This window comes from Neltuma alba, unplaced genomic scaffold (genome assembly GCF_004799145.2).
Source record: "Neltuma alba isolate B1F8T4 unplaced genomic scaffold, ASM479914v2 tig00004331_pilon, whole genome shotgun sequence".
Classification (NCBI taxonomy): Eukaryota; Viridiplantae; Streptophyta; class Magnoliopsida; order Fabales; family Fabaceae; genus Neltuma; species Neltuma alba.
Genome location: NW_021633659.1, coordinates 176,688 through 197,403, shown reverse-complemented (window position 1 = coordinate 197,403; position 20,716 = coordinate 176,688). Strand labels below are relative to the sequence as shown.

Below are 20,716 nucleotides of genomic sequence, written 5' to 3'. Positions count from 1 at the left end.
TTGAATACAGTATTATGGGGTTTATACTAGGGTTTTAGATGCTTTTCCAGGTTAAAAACCCTAAATTAGATCTTCTATAGTCAGCCAGTTAGAGACAAAATAACACATGACAACATGACTGCATACACCACTTGCATCCCCCCTCTACACACATCCTTTTCTTTTCACCTCGTCTCTCTTTGAATGCTCTTGAATGTTTTCACTTTATGACTGAGAGGATCTAGATTGCTAGAAACCCAACATAGACTTTGGTAAGGTGATTAGATGACATCATTTCGGGGATGACATCATTTCGGGGCTTCCATCTTACAGCACGCGCTCACATTATTATAACTACATTTTTAGAACACTTGAGTACCTAATATTAAGAAGATTTCAAGAGTTTCACTTGGCTAACATGATCACACTAATAGGTAACTTTGAGGTCTTTTACAGTTCAGAATTTTACTTGGGCAACATCACATGATATTTAATTGTTTACTTTCAGATTCTTCAGTCAAAAAATAAGTACAAAAGTGATACAGTGCTGTAGAAATCTAAGGGAAAAGGGAAGGGAATAGGAGAAGACAGAAGAGAGGATAGGAAGACAGAGACACGAGAGAGAAGAAAATCTGCTGAATATTATCCATGAATCATCAGTCCACCCCTCATTAGGCTATCCAAGTAATATATATAGGGGTCAGCCCGTGGAGTTAGCCGTGTAATGTATTACTAACTAATCCTAAAGCTAATTACCTAAACTACCCTTAAGGCCTTAAGGACTTGGTAAGCCTTCATTTAATAAATCCCTGTGGCTCATAGAATTTGCAAGACCACTCCTAATCCCAATATTCATGATTATATAACCAAAAGCACCTAAAGAACCTAACACATTTTCCCAATATCTATTTATACGTATATAACTGATTATCCTACAAGCCCAGAGAATTGCTAAGTGAAGCTGAGCTGTATCTTAAGAAAACAGATTGTTCTGAGTTGCTGCAATTTTGCTTGACTTAGTTCACAGGTCACCTAGTCAGTTATAACTCAACACAATTTGACTGGGGCACTGAGAGAATGAAATCAACAAAAAGAATACATTCACATGCAACCAAATGATACATTAGATTCCTTCCAGATAAAAAATTTTTATATGTCTATTTGTGGATATCATCAGGGCTGATTAGAAGTATTTGGCCCTTGTTCATTGTGATTGGTAGCACCTGGCTGGCTAACCACAGGAATATCTAAACTGCTTCCTTCAGTTTCAAGTTCTACTTCCCTTACATCAGCTACCCTTGCCTCTGTGGCCTGAATATCACTCCATTTGCGGTCTCCAAGAGGCTGAATATTCGTCTGATCTGTCGCCATGTGAACTACACTCTCAGCAGGTACAGGGACAGGGATGTCCCTTGAAACACTTAAACATGCTTTGTCCACGTTCTCTTCAGTCAAGTCAACATGCTTTGTATCCGAGCAAGACTCGGTCTTCTCAATAACTTGAGTAGCATTGATATGTTGTCTGGCAACAAGGAAATTATTAGTTAAACCAACTTAGTGGATTAAAATATATTAAAGTTGTTGATATTATAGCAAGACCATACATGAGTCTTGGCTTCATGGTTTAAATTGTTTGACTCAAAATAGCCCGACATAGTCAGGAATTCAATCCTCACCAATGACTTGCACATAAAGGTCGTGTTGAATCTATGGTCTTCAATAATACCGAACTAAACTTCATTTTTCATGACATATGCATTCCTAGCAGATAAACATACAAAAGTGATCCTCAGCTCAAAGAACACAATAAAGCAGCCCGGGTTTTCTCTACTCTTGCAGTTTTAATTGTGCCAATTGTGATATCTCCATTTTCTTTTGGATCGTTAAAAACTAACTCTCTCAGACAAACTGAAGTGGTTACCAATAGTTGGAAAAGAAAAGCAAGATGTTGATTCTAGTTAATGCAAATTTCATGCAAGGGCTGAAGAGGACAAGATGTTGACCTTTGAAGTTGTGCTTTTAATACATTCACATATGCAAGAAGCTCCTCCTTCTCTTTTAATGCCGATGCTTCTTTTTGTAAAGCCTCCTTTATCCTAGCTTCAGCATTTGCCTCAGCAACCCTAACCCTTTCTTCTGCTCTGACTACAGCTGCTTCTAAGATCACATCATGTTCTCTAGCTTTTGCCAGCTCGGATCTCCACATGTTTGCCTCCTGAGTAGCATCATCTCTCTGTTTGTTTAACTGGTCCCTCTCTCGGCTTAACCCCACAATCTTTTCTTCAGACTCTTTTAGCTACCAAAAGTATGAAAGATAAAATGGACATATAAGACAGTTTCGGCATATTTGGTAACAATAGTTCTAGCTGAGGGTCTATAACCCATAGTTACTAAAAATCGTTCAAGTTTACACCATTCAATCAACTAACGGAGAAATCTTAAGGTCCACCATAGTAGCATACCTTCTGCTTGGACATCTGAAGTTGCAGCACTGACTGTTTTTTCAAACGTTCAATTTCCACACATGCAATTTGCCTGTGCTCATCCATAGTATGGGCAGCAGATGCTGCTGCCTCAGCTGCTTCAGCAGTCTCAGATAGTTTCTCTGCTATTTCTTTTATTGTAGAATCACGTGCTCGAATATCACGTGCCAAGTTCTGTAGTTCCTCATCCTTAACTCGCAGTGTTTCCTGTACACAGGGGAGCACCATGAAAACCAAAACGGTCACATGAAGAACATGACATCCATATGCACATAACCCTGTCTATACAAAACAATTCTTCTTAGTTTATATCCCCAATCCTCCATTCTCCCTTGAGATCTTTGGCACTGGATTTATTTTCCTTTCTAGCCCCCTGAGCAGTGAGCAGAACATAATGATTGCCATTCAGTCTAGAACTAGTAGGTGTAAGAAGTGTAGGACAGCAGCTTTTAAAAGAAAATATAGGCTAAGTAGCAACAACAATCCAACCGAAAAATCAGGGACTAACTAGGACTTCACTGTATAATCTAGAATGATAAATCATCCATTAGAAGCTAGAACAGAGGAAAGGGGGGAAAAGAGAAAAAGGACTCAGTCATACCTTTGTGATCATTTTTTCTAATAATAATTTAAAAAAAAAAAAAAAAAAAACACTATACCTTCATGATTGCTAAATCATCCATAGGACCATCAGTAGTTCTATTTATCATTCCTAGTGCATTTCGAAGAGAGATTTGCATGGCTGCTTCAATTTCTTTAGAGAATTCCAAGGCCGTTGAGTTGGCTGCGGCAACAGCTGTTGCAACAACTCCTACTTTTGAAGATCCATTTCCACTCAAGGAATTCACAGCCTCTTTGTGGGCTTTCAGAACCAGCTGAGTTGCACTAATGTCAGAAGAGACAGATGTAATTATAATTTACAATAAGTTAGACAAGAATATACATAGTAATGGCAGTCCACACAATATACAAATTCATGTATTATAATAGAAAGCAAGATCACCTGATAAAATATAAGATAGGAAGAACATAATATTAAAACAGACAGAACGTTCACATGACATTAACTTTTGTAGCACTTTCTTTCAATTTCTTTAAGGTTTTGGGGAGGGCATTGAAACTGAAGCCTCCTCCAAAAGAGAAAGCCCCTATTCCATAGCTTGAACTCCAAATAAGAATTTCTACCAGTTTAGGTCATGTTGCAACTTGAACAGAGTTTTAGAATCAGAGAATTTGTCTGTTTCTTAACAGTGGGCAGAGACTTGTTACAAAAATTTAAGACACGCTGCTTGTACCAGTCAGCTAATAACAAGTGAGACATGCTGCATCAACAATGTACATTCACTAATCCAATTAACCACGACACAGAAATGGCTCTTTCATCGACAGACATTCCCCCATAAAAGTCCAGTCAGCACATCAACTTTGAAATTATAGACTAAAGGACCAATCGTTTGAGCCTCTTAGGCTCAAGCACATTTGAGTCCCTCTCTAGTTCAGATACTCAAGAAATAATCTATTTGTGACAAAGGGGATCCAAAACACCCCCACAGGCCACTTTCTCCCAAGTTGCAACCATTGCATCCTCATTGGCTCCTTTGGAGAAAAGATACGGTTATGTTCTAGCACTTCTTAACAACCACAGATCATTCCAGAAATGATTTTCATTCATATCCCCACTCATCAGCCATCAGTTTCATGGTTATGCCTTCATTATGATCACCCAATTATGATGACCCAGAAAGACTTGGTTAAACATTAAACCATCAGGTACTTAATTTCAAACAAATCTAGAAATAAAAGAGAACCCCCAAAAAAAAAAAAACCACCTATCATTGTGATGCTAGAACTTCAGGGTCCATTCAACAACCATGTGAAGCTTCTCATGTATGTGTATGTGAGGTTATCTGCATAAATGGGATTGACAGAGGGTACAGACGTAGGAGACACGGGCCAATGCTGTGGCTTCTAGTGAAGCAATTTGACATCTTCTAACAGAAAAGAAGCTTGGATGGATGGTTCGTTAACAGAAGCTCCAGATCAAAAGGAGCAATTTGACATCTAACTGAGTAAAATACCGCAACAAATACACATAAAAGCTTAAATATCTTATACCTTAGTCCAGATACATGATTTTGTACTTCCAAGTGCCCAAAGAAAGACACAACTCAAACGAGCTCAACCTCATATGCACAGTCCATTCAGTTACAACCCAATCCCACCGCTGGAAGACAGATTTATCCTTGAAAATTATTATGTTCTACAACAGAGACACAGTGTTATCCTACATGGCCCAACTTACAAACAAACCCAAAAATTTCTTAACTTATAACTCAACATATATGCTCCCTAACATTTTAATTGGTCAAATTATCCAGTTGTGCAAATCAACACTTTCATCGACCAGACATTGAAATTTGATTCTGTTCTTCCCAATAAGTTTTCGTTATCCCAATATGTAGCAATTTTTCCCAATAAGTTTTCAAGTGGAGTTACATACTCTCATAAATTATCTAATTTCATTATTAATTTGATTTCAATATCAATGTCATAAGTTATGATACGCACCATCTGATAGACAATGGTATATAGGATAAATTGCACCTATCAAATTCAGGCTGGGATGCATATGCAATAAAGTTGATAGAAGTTTTTATGATATAAACTAATTTTTAACATCCTGTCAAACACCACCTTCTTTTACTAGGTAACCTTTAATCAAACTGGCATACGTATTCAACGTTCGGAGCAGCAGTAGTGTAATATTCTCAAGTAGTACATTGACACATCTCATTAACCGATGCAATTCACAACAAAATGAGCTGAAAATAATAAATAACATTCCACAGAACTTGGCGCAAAAGGATAAAAGAAGTGAGGGAGAAGGAAGGGGGTAACATACTGTAAAGTTGACACCCATGCTCTAGCCGCACCAGGAGTCTCCGCACAAAGAAAGTAATCCTTTTTCTGTGGGGTCCCAATATCTAAAGAAGATGGTTAAGTATACAAGTAGAGCAGTTTTCACTCAACGCTCACCAATTTATTACTTATAAACATCAAAAATGATGAAAATGACAAAATGGATACAAAAGCAGCAACCATCATACTTTGGCAGCCCTCTGAATCACAAATCACAGGGATAAGTGAGCAACATGTCAACAAGTATTAAAAGGAAATTCATTGAATAGAAAGTCGTCGAATAAATTGATGCTGTAAACATCATCCTTACTGGAAGTTTACAGGAGATACTGTAATTGTGCTATTAGCATCAAATACAATCGTTCCCTTAACAGTGGGCTCATTTCTTCTTATCCTAGAGCAAGGAAAACAATATAAAGGTTAAGTAATTATGCATTCTTGCGACACAAAGACAAAGCACGAATAAGTGATTCATATGAAAATACTTGTATTCCATTCTCCCAGTTGTTGGATCCAAAATAACCCAGCGTTCGTTCCATTTCCTTAACTGTAAGCACAAAAATGATTTGCATGAGCTAGCAAACAATACAAAAGTAACAATTCAGCATTATCTGCAAATATTAACAAACGAACAGGAAAAATCCAAACAGTCTGGTATAACAATTGCTATTCAATTTTCATCCAAAAAACAAACAATTGCTATTCAATTGCTATCATTAATGTACTATATAGGAACAGAGACCCAGTGACAGGATAATCATAAAATATCACTCTCCAGTCCAATATTCATAGAGCACTTGACTTGATCATATCCAACAGCAACATGTACCAAGCAACAAGAGATTAGGTAAAGAAAGAATCAAATTACTGTTTCGGATCGCTTGAGAAGCGGTCCCTGCAACAAATTTTTGGCAGAACTCGAAGCTAACTGGCGCTTGATCTTCTGCAAGCTATTCTCCGTGTCCGCATCAGCTCTCTGTAACATTACGAGTTTATGACTAGCTCTACGTCACGACCAAATCAAACAAACAGAGAGAGAGAGAGTAAAACTAACCACAGAGGCACCGTTGGAAGCCATTTCCGCAGATCAAGTGCCGTGTGAAGCTTGAAACAGGAGGGTTTTTAGACAATATTTCTGAAACTTTGCATTTCCGGAAGACAAATATAATATTAAATTTGTATAATTTAATTTAATTTAATAATAATATAAAAATATTTTGGTCTTATATCTAAACTTCAATTTATTTTATCTCTGTATTTATTTATTTTTTAATATATTTTTTAAAATAATAATAATTCTAACTAATATTTTAAATAGTAAAAATATTTTTTAAAAAAATAACACATATTTATTATATAATTATTTTTTTTTTAAGAAATAATACTATTGTATTATAGAATTTCAGGCCAAAATGAACTTTAAATATTATAAAGTAAACCGTTCCTACCAATATTTATAGAACATAAATTAAATGAAAAAGACTGGTAGGTTTGAGGATTGATCCCTAGACTTGCTGGTGAAAATTATAGAATCGCTACCCCTTTGACAAAAAAGAAGATACTGTTGCTTTTTAAGAATGGGCCAGCCCATTAATGCTTCTAGAATTATTTCCCCGTTTCGGTATTCCATTCTACCTTTTCAGTAATGGCGTATCTTAACCAAAAAAATATCTTGAAAAAATATGGGCTAAGGACACTCTAACAAAATATTTGTGATCTTATATTAAAATATTTTTTAGGTATATTTAGCATCGTGAAGTCTTTTTTAGTGTATTTTACACTTTAAAATATTTTTCTCGGTGTGTCAAAACACCTAAAAATATTTTTTTATGTATTCAGCAGCAAAGCAAAAAAAAAAAAACCTGAGGGTGCTAGACGTATTTAGAAAATATTTTAAGATACTAAATACACCTAAGAAGATACTTTGGATACTAGATACACCCTAAATCAAAAAAATTGGTAAGTTATTAATTTACTATTATAATACACCGAATTGTAAAATGAACTAAAACATTATCCTTTATACACATATTGTATCATCAAATTTTTGTCTATGATTCTATATTTATCAAATACTAATTTTTGTTATTAATTTTTAATTCTAATAATTTATTTCTTTTGTTGCTATTTATTATTTCAAAATAATAAATCGAGTTGTATAACAGTTTGGTTGATGTCGTTGTTATAACAATTTGCGAACTTCTTCAATATCTAAATTCCAACGTTAAGGGTTAGCACTACAAATGTTCTCAAATTAAGTACTACCTCCGGTCTTAATTATAAGAGATAGTTGACTAATTTAAAGAGATTAAATAAATAAGTTAAGTTAATTATTTGTAATAAATATGTATTGTCTTTTCTAAAATATCCTTGCTAATCAAGTGTGTTGACTAGAACTATTATTATTAGAACTACCTTAGAAAAAAATACATAAATATTAGAGACAAAGTGAATTAGAGTCTTATATTTAATATCAAAATAAAAGTCAAACGAAATTGTATATTAAGGACCGGAGGTAGTAAAATGCAGAAACAGATATTTAAGAGCAAAGGAACTTTAGAAAAAAAAAAATCTTTATGCCGATACATTTAAATTTTTAATTCTAAAATATTTTCAAAAGAATAAAACGTAGGTCAGTTTTTTTTATTTAAAAAAAAAAAAGCAAATATATTTTTATAGACGTGCAAAAAATATAGTAAAAGTAAATCATGCTCCAAAGATCAAGTTGCACTCTATTCCAAAGTTTTTTTGAAAAATGACAAAAAAAACCTAAAAATTTATAAATATCAAATAAGAAATGTTAACAAAAATTTGTTGTCATTTACAAATTTAGTATTATCAACACTTAAAAAAAAATGTTATCAAACCTGATTTAAGATTTAGTACTTTTCAACTTTTTTTTGGTTTTTTGGTCATTCTCCCAAGTTCTTTCCTTATAAGAATTTATTTCTTGAATCTTCGGAAGTCGAATTCTTTTCCAGAAGATAGCTTGAAATCACAAGTAAAGAATTGGATGTCCTTTTGCAATCGAGGCTGGATTCCAAATGTGATTGTGACAATTGATTCACATAAACTTTCATTTCAAATCATTCATTTCAATGTGAGAAGAAGAAATTCCCATAAAGGATTCAAACGGACTTGTAATTATTTACATGAACTAACATGATGACCAAGTTTTATGAGAAATTTTACGTACAATACTATTAAAGGGGTGCTCGGTTTAATCTAAAAATACCTTAAAAAAATGATTTCATGCAAATCAGGAAAAGTATTTTTAAAATCATAACCTGGTTTCCACCCAAACATCCTCTTAAATCTAGAAGACTTGTCACAAAATTACTCAACATTGTATATTCCTCAATGTCCAACATTGCAACAGCCTAGTAGCAATAGCAAGTCTCATAAGACCTTGTGATAACTTGTTATTTTTTGACCAGCACTTGTGGTAACTTCTTAACTAAAATAATTACACATTTTAAATCAGTCATCCTGGTACCCCCCCCCCTTTTTCCAAAGCGCGAGCATGTATATCCATGATTGCTTTTATCAGTGAAGAAAGGTCCCCCTTCAAAATTTGATCAGTCATAATTCGTGCGAAAAAAACATATTATTAATAATCTCATGATTGGTTCTATAAACCATGTCAACTCAGCTTAACCCCCCAACTCCCAAAAAATGGAAGACTTTCCATAACTTTTAGTCTACTAACCAAACGCTAACATCAAAAACCCCACAAACCCATTCTGCTTGGGGCATAGATAAGCTATCACAACCTGTCTCAGCCGAAACCAAGGCACCACCATAGCCATGCATAGAGACATTCTTACTCTTATGAGAAATAGCAACGACTGATAACACCTCACTTCATGACAGTGGAATGGAAGACCCACTCATGGATGAAAACACGTATAGCTTATAGCTTACCTGCCAAGAGAATAGCACAAGAAGAAAAGAATGTCATTGATTAGGAAATTAAAGAACAATCGCACATCATCCCCAGGTTCAATTGGTAAACAAGGCCATGATTGTGCAGGTCATAGTTTCAATTGATGCAAACAATTGAGTTATCATCACCGTGGTTGAATGCTTAATATCATTATGTCGCACTCTAACTTGCCATGATCGTGTAGGTCATAATTTCAATTGATGCAGGCAATTAAGTTGTCATTATAACCGTAGCTGAATGCTTAATATTGCTATATTGCACTCTAACTTGCACGTCAAGGTTAATCACATTCATCCAGAATTGAGTTTTAAACTCAGAAGCCCAGAAAAGTTTTAACCATTTTCTCCATTGTTTTTTCTCCTTCATATCGTTTTTATGCAAGGATGACTACAACAAGGGAGAGGAAGTAGGTTGAGAAGCGGCGGATGTTTTCAATATTAATGCAATTCAAGTTAGCAGGACGCTGGGAGGATTTATCCGCAAACAAGAAATTTCAGAAACTTCTTCAGCGGATAACAGGCCATCTCATTAAATACATATTTCTCTTCGTAGCATGGCTTGAACTTCCAAGTTCTATTCAAGTTGAAGCCTAATGTCTTGAAAGCACCAAATTCACTTGTAAAAATTATGTCTTCTACTAATACAAAATTCTTTTCAGAGCAATTGCTAGCTCTAAAATTTTGAAAACTTACAAAAGAGGAATGGTAGTAGGGCCCGATACAGCAGCAACTCTTTGTCCTCGATGTGCTTCATGGTTGTAAAGCCCTTTCATTTCTTTCTTCAGGCGGCGTGCCTCTCGCCTTTCCTCCTTCACGGCAGCCTAACAGCAGGACAAATACCCTTTTTGTCAGAGCAGCAGCAGATGCAGAGTAAGACCAAAATACATAAAGATGGATACTATTCTTTGGCTAGCAAATTCAGACAGTTACTTCTCATTAAACTTGAGGTCAGTCGTTTTATTAGTCCACAAGTTGAAATGACCACTCTTATTCATCAGTAAATATTTAACAATGACTATATGATAGATGAATTGCATTGTTTATAAATAGCATATGTAATGTCAAAATAACATCAGCATATACCTTCCGTTCTTTCTTCTCCTCCTTTGACTCTTGCCCATGCTGTTTTCTCCTGTGCTGTTCAGCTTTCATAGTGTTCACGGCTTTCTCTTTTCCTGCAGCAGGCATTCTACTACCAGGCAAGAAGTCCAAAGGGATTTTCTCTTTTCCTTTAAGGGATATTTTATGACTAGAGGAACTCATTGCTGCAGAAACAGCTTGAGACAATTTTTTCTTCCTAGTTGCTTCAGGTGCTCCAATTTTCCCAGGGTGATTATCTAAATTTGAGTATGTAGACACAATTGTCTCGCAATCCCAAACTTCTGATTCATCACTACTTTCTTCCATAACAACATCCTTGTCTTCTTCTTCTTCTTCTTCTTCTTCTTCTTCTTCATTTTCATACCTCTGAGCATATTCCTTGCAGAGGCGAATTACATCAGCAGCAGAGCCATCTTGCTCATCACTTTTCAATGCCTCTTTATCCTTCACTAAATCTGCAGGAACCTTATATTCGTCATCATTAAGCTCTAGGTCATCCACCGCACGGCCATTAAGAGAACGTTTGAGCTTAGCAGCAAGAGATTCATCTTCAGCTTGATAGCAATTATAATCATAATCATCATCATCATCATCAGTTCCATACTCTTGACGTTCAAGCTACATAATATAAAATATAATGAGACTGGGGATCTTGAAGTAAAAATGTGCAAAGCATTTAATAAAGGGCCTTATTTAGGCAACATAAAAATGTAGTAAGGTGGAAAGCACTGTCTTTAACATTGGAATTAAAGAAATTCAGTATACACAGTCCTTTAATAAGATGATTCGTAATTTTTTCACTCAAAAAAAAAAAAAAGATGATTGGTAATTTGTTATAGAGCGATAGAATGCGTGCAAAGTCAATCAAGAAAAGTAGAACTCACTAAATCAAACTGTTCATCCAAAAGCCGCCGAACTCTTGGCTTTTCATTGACACAATCTACTTCTACAACACCTTTTGTAGATCCATCCAGGGGCTCAAGAGCATTAGAAACTTTGGAACTAGCAGAGGCATGCAATATTTCCACATTGTTTCTATCTATAACACACTCATCAGTAGAATTCGTTCTGTTACATATGTGGGGCTTGTCTTCTTCTTCTTCTGCTGGAAGGTTTGCCTGGACAACAAAGTCTTCCTCCAAGTCTTCACCATCAGAGCCAAACCGTGACAAATCACTATCGTCAAGCAATGCAGCCACTTCAGGATCTACACCTTTCTGAACCCTCACATTTGTAGTCCTGGATGCAACACTGTAGATGGACTTGTCATTGTACTCTTCATTCACTTCGGAAATTTGTAACCGTGATGCATCATAGGCCTAGATGCGTTAGAAAAGAAAACAATAGATCATTTTCTGGCACATCATAGGACCACAAAATGAAAAATTCAACACAAGCCACCCAAGTTCAATGTAGTCAGGAAGAAACTAATCTTAAATTGAGGTAAACCCATATCGTTGTCATCCAACTTCTCACGAACCAAACACCCAGGAACCAACAAATCTTTACTTTAAAGGAAATATAAGAAAATTGCTACCCAATGAGTACAACAAAATTACCTAGTTTCATACTCTATTGAATCTAGTCCATCAGATGCAAGCTGAAATCCTATGAAGCATTTAAGCTGACATGAACGCAAGACAAATGCAACACTATTTAAATGTTTATAAAAGAGTCATGTGCGTCATTTTCTATACCGCTCAATTTTGACACAACCGGAGCTTCAAATTCCACATCAAAGGCGTAAACAACGTAAAATGAACAGAAAAACAACCAACCTTTACATCATGAGGAACAAGATCAGCCCTAAACTTGGGGTTGTGATAAAAAGCGGAGCCGCCACCGGTATTCTTAATCTCTCTCAGATGGAGCAAATAATTATACCCGTCATCTGGAAAACCTAACTCCAAAACCTCCCTTCGCACATGCTCCGGCAATGTCCCAGCAGCAGTACTCGAATTCCCACTCCACCCAAGCATGGAGTTGCCGAGTACCTCGGCATCATTCTCGTCACCTTCATAGTCCTCAGGTGCGTCAGCGAATATCGAATTTGGGTCATCATCGCCGCCGCCACAAGGTTCATCAGAGCCAACAAAGCTGGCAGCAGAGACAGGGTTATTGTCAACACGGACGAAGATACGGTCGTTGTCGGGGGTTCCGTCATAGCTGGGATCAGAAGAATCGCGTGCGAGTAATTGGAAAGTAGCTGACTTTTTCTTGTCGATGAATTTCTTCTTCTTCCCCATGGAAACGCCGAGTCAGGAGCGCAGTTGGAGGCAGGCAGGCAGGCAGCGGTGTTGGCGTATGTGTGGTGTGATATTACATAAACCCTAGGAAAATCTCAAGGATGAAGATGACCAAATCAATACATTTTAAATTTAAATGTTTAAATAATATAAAAAATATATTTATCCATGATAATAAAGAGTATAATTCAAATGCTGGTCAAAAAAGGAGTATAATTCAAATTTCCAAGAAAAACAATAATTTAAAAAAAAGCAATATTCATCCAAATGCATCAATTATCCATATTCATAGTATTGAAATAATTTTTTAAGAATAATTTTGCAAAGCTTGAGATAAATACGTGATATCTCAACATGTATAAAAGCTTTTTTTTTAATTAATTATGAGGGTTTCCAAATATCCAAAGTCGGAATCTCTTGAACAACTTGGTGATCTTGGAAGAAGTTGTATCAATACATTCGGCCTTGATAGTTTCATTCGTATTCTTTAATCATTTAATATAATGAAATATACATGCACACAAAAAATGTCAAACTCAAATAGAAAATTCTATCCAAACACTATAGGTAACATTAATTAGCCGCTGACACAAAACATTCCAGTTTAATTTAAGCAGGTGTTAAGATTATCTAAAAATACTTTTAACAAGTATTTTCATATAAATCGAAACAAAACTCTTCTCACGTATGTTTTGATTTTGGTCTAAACACCCTTTAACAATATGTTTGGTTGAATGGAAGGGAAAAATTAATTTTAAAGAAACGAAGATATTTTGCTAATTTTTGCTCTTCAAGAAGTAAGAGGAAACTAACTGCAAGTTGACAAGCATACCCTTATTAAGTTATTATTTAAATTAGATTTCTTTATTCTTTGGTAAGACTTTAGAAGTATTTGGATAAGTACCAAATCATGATTTTAAAAGTAATTTTATGATGTACGAAATAAATATGTGAAAAAATTTATCTCGATTTGAAAAAAATGTCTTTAAAAAACACTTTTTTAGTCCCCCAAGCACCCCCTTATATTAGATTCTAAATTTTAAATTTCAGAAATCCATTAGCTCACTTATAGCCATAGATTGCAACATCCTTTTATATATTTTAAAGAATGAATTTATTAATTTTAATATGTTTTAAAAAATTATTTACCTATGTAAAATATCATAAACTTCGAGAATTAAACGGGAAAAAGAGACAAAAACCCCAACCACATCAGAAAATAAAAATTGTGATAATATCAGTGTTATAATATAAGATATATATATATATCATGTGCGTGTCATAAATGAGCTATTTACAAATTTATAAAATAAATTAACAACACTGTCCAACATCTTATATCATAAAAATATATACTTATCATGTGAGGGCATCGTTAAAATCACAAAAAGAGCACCCAACAATACAACATTCAAATACGATTAGAATGTCATATCATCACCATAAATCAATGAATAAGAAACCGGACTGCATATTAAACTGGTCAAAATACTAGGTTAAGAGTTAATGGTCTGATCGGGATCGAACTGGAATCAAACCGTTCATATTAAAATAATACAATTAGTAAAAAATAATTAAGAAATAAATTTTATGAATTATAATACCTAAAAATTTAATTTGAATACAACATTAAAAATCAGGGTTACATGCTATGTATTTTAAATATTTTATTATTTACATAACATGGTACAAGCAAGGTCAGGAAAATGAAAAGAAAAGAGAAGAAAAAATCCTAGAAAAGAGAAGAAAAAATCCTAGATCACTGCAACACGTTGTCAATTACCATAAATGCAAAGAAAAAAAGCTGATACATTGAATGCAACACGTCTTGTTTACTGGCCTTTTTTTTCGTTTTTTAATTCTATTTTAATATCAAATATTGCATTAAAAATAACAGCCTTTTCTTCTTTTATTATTGACTTTTTATCTAATCCAACCAAACCTTGCCTCCGCAACGATTCAACAAGCTAGTAGCACGCTTTTGCAACTTGAGCAACGCCATTTTCGTCCGGCCGGATCTGCGAACGCCTTCTCCTCCTCTCTTCTCCTATTTTGCAGCTTGAATCTCAATTTCCTCGTTACTGCTCATTACTTCTTCTATTTTTTGGTATCTTTTTAAATTTTTCAATTATTTTTCCTCCCTTTTCCCTCTCTTTTCTTTTTCCTTTCCCCGGTACACCTTCGTCTTCTTTCTCAAAAAAGTGAACCGGCCAACCCACTTAGCCCAGTGGGTTGCCTGGTTTCTTCCAATTCACACCGAGTTAATCCGATTCGCACTGAGGTGATTCCTTCCCAGTTAAAATGACAAACTGAACCGGACAACTGGCCGGTTAGCCTATTTCTGACCTAAACCGGCCAGTTTGGTCCGGTTTTTCATTCATTGCCATAAATCATTACATAATTTGTTCATCATAAATCATACAGTACGAAAGTAATCTAAAATCATCAACATCACATCATAGCAAAAGTGGTCATAGTGTTCCACATGATATTTACAATGTTCCATCATATAAAACTAAGGATATCCAATATCATCAACCCTATGCACCACATGGTTAGAAAACTAAATCGATTTGAAGCCCTTCATGATATCTATTAGCATATCTTTGCGCGTATGAAGGGGACATTCAACAAATGCCCTTAACATATCACATCACCCTGAGAACTTTATAGGTCTTAGTAATATTGTCCTGTGAAAAGCCACACTCTTTAATCATATTCCATACTCCTTCACCGGATAACTGTGGGAACCTTCTAAGCCTTTCTTTTACCACCTGTGTTTGTTCTCTAATTGCTTGAAGTCCTTCTTTAATAGCTTCTAAAACTTTGAATCCAATCTCAATTAAAGGGGTATTTGGATAAAACCAAATAATGGTTTCAAGAATAACTTCTGGAAAAAAAAAAAGTTATCTTTTAGAATAAATTTTAGAATAATAGATTTTGTAAAAAAATAGTTTTGATAAAATGAAAGTGTTTAGATAATTATTATCACGAGTATATGTATAAATTTCTAAAAAAGACATAAGTTAATATAATAATTGCATAAAAGATAGATTTTATAATATATTTTTATCTGAAATAATAAATTTGTTAAAAATAAATTTTTTGCCAACATAATAAATAGTATAATAAAATACAAATAATTAATAATAATATGTGTGTATATATTATAAAATATGAGATTAAATATGTTTGAGTTAATATAATTTTTGGACCCTTAAATTTGTCCTCATTTTGGTTTTGGTCCTTCAAATTTCAAACCATCAGTTTTAGCCCCTTAAGGGGCAAAATAGTCTAAATTTTTATTGAATTATGGGGACCAGTGTTTTAAATGAAAAGAAATCTGATAGACTAAAACCTATGATTTGAAATTTGAGGAATCAAAACCAAAATAAAGATAAATTTGAAGGACCAAAATTTATATTAACCCAATATGTTAAAATGATTATTTTACCTTAAAGATTTTGAACATGAAATTTCATAATTATTTTTTAACAAAATTGAATAAACATATTTAAGAGCAATTTATTAGTTATATGATTAATTAATAATTAATGTGTATATAAAATATAAAATTAAATATATTTTTTAAAAATAATACTCTTATTATATATTTATGAATTTTCCTAATATTTTTTCTATTAATCATATGATGAAAATATTAAACATAAATAATTTGATTAAATTTACAGCTGAAGTCATAAATTTATTATATATTTTATTAAACATAATAGGAAAATATGAAAGTCTTGTTGGGGTTGTAAAGAGAAGAAAGAGGCTAATGCAAATATGCACGTCTTTCAAAGCCTGTAATTCATTGATGTCTATCCAAAAGTGAAAAAGTTTTGCTTCTTCTAAAACCATGATTTCACGGTCTAAAGGAGAGTCTAGGAAGCATCATAATGTGTGGTGTTTGGATGGTTTTCAGATCAAACCATGGTTTGACACTCAAACGTGTTTTTTTTTAATTTTGCCAAACAACCCCCAAGTCCAAGTCTTTTTTTTTGGAACTCACTCTTTTCTTTTCTTTTTTTTGGAGGAACCATTTGTAGTGATGCTATTATCAAGAGTTTTAAAATGTTCTGGAGTTACATTGTACACAGAAGCAACATCATCAATGCTATTGGCAGCATAAGTACTCTGATTGTAGCTTATTTTTCTTTCACGGGATTTCTAAATAACAACACAGACAAAACCACATCCAAGTAATGTTATAGCTTTCTAACGCAAAACAAACCATTGGCGTAGGACCAAATTGTCTTCAAAAGTCAATTCCATCTAACAAACCAAGTCAACATATACCCAATTAATACTAAACTACTTGAGAAAGAACTCAATTAATTGCATATGAAGTAGATAAAGCCAATCACTAGCAAATTAAAAGAAAATCTAAATTAATATAGTTAGTACTCCTCCGATCCTAAATATAAGACTTATTTTATAGTATAAATCTTTGTGGTGTAACTTATACTATAAAATGGGTTTATATTTAGGACCGGGGGAGTACAATTTCCATTTTGGAAACTTCAAACTTATCAGTAGATGCTTTCCAACTTAGAGGAATAGACCTTGAGATAGAAACCAAACCATGAGACCGAAGAGGTTATTAAAAAGTGTTAACACTAAAAATGTTATATAACAAACATCTGTATAGTTTAATGGTAATATTATAATAAACATCTACATAAGTAATAAATGAGAGCCTCCAAAAATACCAACCAGAAAGCAACTATTTATTGACGAAAAAAACCATATGGAATGTTAAAAAACAAGACAAAGAATTTCGCAATTTTATTCTTGTCGCATCATCATCATGAGATAGCCTAAGCTTAAACACCAGAAAAAGTTCTGGGACAAGTAGAAGATACAGATCTTAGGCAAAAAAAAAAAACTGGGCTGAGGAAGGCGAAACAAAGAGGAAAACTTCTGTTTTATGAAGTTCAGGGGATTGATATTCACCATAAAACAGCTTGGCTTGGTGCTCTCACTTTGGGAATATAGACTCGGGAAAGAAGATGACAAATAATAGAAGCAATTGTGAAATAGGATTGTCATGGTTATGAAACAAGTGAAAAAGCAAAATAAATCCCTTCCCAGAACGAATGAGGCGATACAGATGAAACGGGAAACGTCAGAATCCAGAATAATAATATTATAATAAATAATAAACAAAACCAAAAAGCATTTCAGAATATACAAGCTTGAGCACAAAAGCATAAATATTCCAGCCTCATATGGAAGAGGAAAGCGACTCGAACTCAGACAAGCAGAAAAGAGAGCTGACGCGAAGCCCCAACTTCCATGAGGAGCAGAAGATTTATTTGATTAATTAAAAAAAATCTTTGAACGAGAAACAGAGATGAGATCGTGAGAAGAGAGGCAAGGGCTGACCTGCGAGAACAGAGAAGGCGGACTGGTGTGCCGTCGTCGGAAGAAGACGAAAGGCTCAACTTTAGCTAAAGCAGCGAAGTGCGAACGGAAGAAGGCAATACCGACTGTGAGTGCGGAGAGAGCGGGAAACTTTTTTTTTGGCTGCTAGAGTATCCTCCCTAGTCTCTCAGGATACTGTCAGGTCCTGCTATAGCAGGACCTCTTTCAATAGTATTTTTTTCATACACATCACTTGTGGGACCTTTTCAATAGTATTTTTTTTATACATATCGCTTTAAGATTAAACCCAGGACATGATGTTTAAGGTATCTAAATCCCTTCTACTTGGATCAACACTTTTTCCCCCTTAAAGTATAGGTATTCTCCTATTGGAGGAAATCCTATTCGAGACACTGTCAAACACTAAATGTGGACACCTCTTCCAATAGGGATTCGAACCTTGATTCGTTACGTTGTGAGGGACTAACCCCTTCACTAGATCCAACCCCTGTTGGTCACTTGGACCAACACTTGTTTTTCTTTTTCTTTTTTGCTAAAGCATAAGTATCTTCCTATTGGAGATAATCTTATTCGAGACACTATCGGACACTAATTGTCAACACCTATTCTAACAAGGATTTGCTATGTTGCGTTTCCTCACAGCACTTGTCGGTAGAGCAGGAAACTGCCGCGTGCATCGGAAGAGGCCTGGAGGATTGGGCCTAGGGATCTATGTTATGAGAGGCCCAATTGGATGACCCGGCAGCCCCTGTAAAAACGAGGAGAATTATAAAATTTGAAATTGTTTCAAAGGAAGAAAAACTCGAATAGAAAATTAAAAAATGAAAATTTTAGAAAAATTCCTTATTAAAAGATTTATTGTCCAAAAGTATTATTATAATGAAAAATTTTCAAGTTTATTATTCTCCTAGAGGCATAAAACGTGGTATTTCATATTAGTCTGAAATCTTCTTGGCTTGTCAGAGCCATTCCGCTTCTTTTCAATCAATTGCTAAAAATGCACCAAGAGGTTAGATTTAATACAAAATGTTAGCTCCTTGTAACGTAACGAACTAAAATTTAAATTTTTATTAGGAGAGATGTTCATATTTAATACTTAATAATAAGAGGATACATAGATGGCTAAAAATGCAGGAGATTCAAATTACACATATGACTGATGAAATCTGTTTCTACGCACATATGCCCTCACATAAGATATTTGTATATTCATAAGTATGAAAGTTAAATAATTAATTCGTAAAAGTTAACTAATAAATATCTTATTTAAAATATATAGTATCAGGGGTGATGGGGGATGGCGGGTGGGGCAGCTGCCCCCCACCATTGCCAATAGGTATGCTCATATATTTTATAGTTACGTGTATATATGGATTTAGTAAATTTATTTAATTAATTGTTATATATTTTTCTCGATATCTACCCTCAGTTATATTATTAAAAAAAGGAATTTCGCTACAAAATTTATATATATGTATCTTTTTTATTTTGTAGGAAAAAAAATAACCTAAAAAAAAGAAAAAATGTGGGGAAGCATAAATGAAAAACATGAGTATAGTTTATTAGGATCTTATATTTAAAATTAAAATAAAAGTTAAACAAATTATTATATTTATTATTAAAACCGAAAGTAATACTTTATTTTATCAAACCCTTGCTCCTATCTATTCCCGTCTCCTTCGCCTTCGACTTTCCTCTTCTTTGCCACCGCCACCCACCCATCATCCCAACAATCCCGATTCCCTCAACCTTGTTCGAAAACGGCGGAATAACGTAAAACAATGAAATCCACCATGGCTAATTGATACCCTCAAATCCAACCAAGCTCACTCCTCAATTGAGCCGTCCCTCACTCGATAACCACACATTTGGGTAGATTTCTCCTCCTCCTCTTCTGTTCTTTTGCTCAATGTTGACTGAATTTTCTAGATCTAACTCTTGTTTGATGCGATATATTACCTCTGGTCCTAATTATAAAAGCCAGTTGACTAATTTGAGGAGATTAATGAAATAAGTTAAGTTAGTTATTTGTCCTAAATAGGTGTTGTCTTTCCTAAAATATCCTTGCTAATCAAGTGTATTGACTAGAACTATCATTGTTAGAAGGACTACTTTGGAAAAAAAAATATATAAATATGAGAGACAAAGTGGATTGGGGTCTTATATTTAGGACCAAAATAAAAATCAAATAGGATCTTATATTAAGGACCGGAGGTAGTATTTGCATACCAGACCATGGGTTAGTGACAGATCAGATCACAGGTAAGGCGCTAACCTAGTCTGGTCTAGGGAATGTTTGGATAGAAACTAAATTATGGTTTTAAAAGTGTTTTTACGATTTACGAAGTAAATATATGAAGGAGTTTATCTCGTTTTGTAAAAAATTTCTTTTGAGAAACACTTTTGAGAGTTGTCAAACTCTTAGAGAAAATTGGAGCCTGTAGAAGCATTATGGAGACAACGAGCAAGCTTATCATCAGGCAAATACGTACATACCAATGCATCAAAATCGATTTTTTAAACTGAGGAGATTATTGCCAGCCAACTAAGAAACTCAACATTTATTTATTCATTAATACACTACGCACCATACATGCAGTACACTGATATATATTAGCGCATCATAATTAATAACAAAGTAATTGACGAAAT

The 20,716-nt window shown here is 34.2% G+C and overlaps 2 protein-coding genes across 2 annotated transcripts; both read right to left on the bottom strand.

The window, feature by feature from the left end:
* Positions 1 to 952: 952 nt before the first annotated feature.
* On the bottom strand, positions 953 to 6,529 carry LOC114744324 (switch-associated protein 70). Its single transcript, XM_028932493.1, has 10 exons — positions 6,436 to 6,529; positions 6,250 to 6,357; positions 5,867 to 5,928; positions 5,692 to 5,775; positions 5,550 to 5,581; positions 5,365 to 5,446; positions 3,122 to 3,347; positions 2,442 to 2,669; positions 1,983 to 2,275; positions 953 to 1,501 (listed from the first exon to the last, which is right to left on the bottom strand). The coding sequence occupies exons 1-10, from the start codon at positions 6,457 to 6,459 to the stop codon at positions 1,153 to 1,155; spliced, it is 1,488 nt and encodes a 495-aa protein (XP_028788326.1). The 5' UTR covers positions 6,460 to 6,529; the 3' UTR covers positions 953 to 1,152.
* A 2,404-nt stretch (positions 6,530 to 8,933) lies between these two features.
* On the bottom strand, positions 8,934 to 12,735 carry LOC114744323 (protein LTV1 homolog). Its single transcript, XM_028932492.1, has 5 exons — positions 12,206 to 12,735; positions 11,312 to 11,746; positions 10,410 to 11,045; positions 10,020 to 10,147; positions 8,934 to 9,305 (listed from the first exon to the last, which is right to left on the bottom strand). The coding sequence occupies exons 1-5, from the start codon at positions 12,671 to 12,673 to the stop codon at positions 9,302 to 9,304; spliced, it is 1,671 nt and encodes a 556-aa protein (XP_028788325.1). The 5' UTR covers positions 12,674 to 12,735; the 3' UTR covers positions 8,934 to 9,301.
* Between the last annotated feature and the right edge of the window lie 7,981 nt (positions 12,736 to 20,716).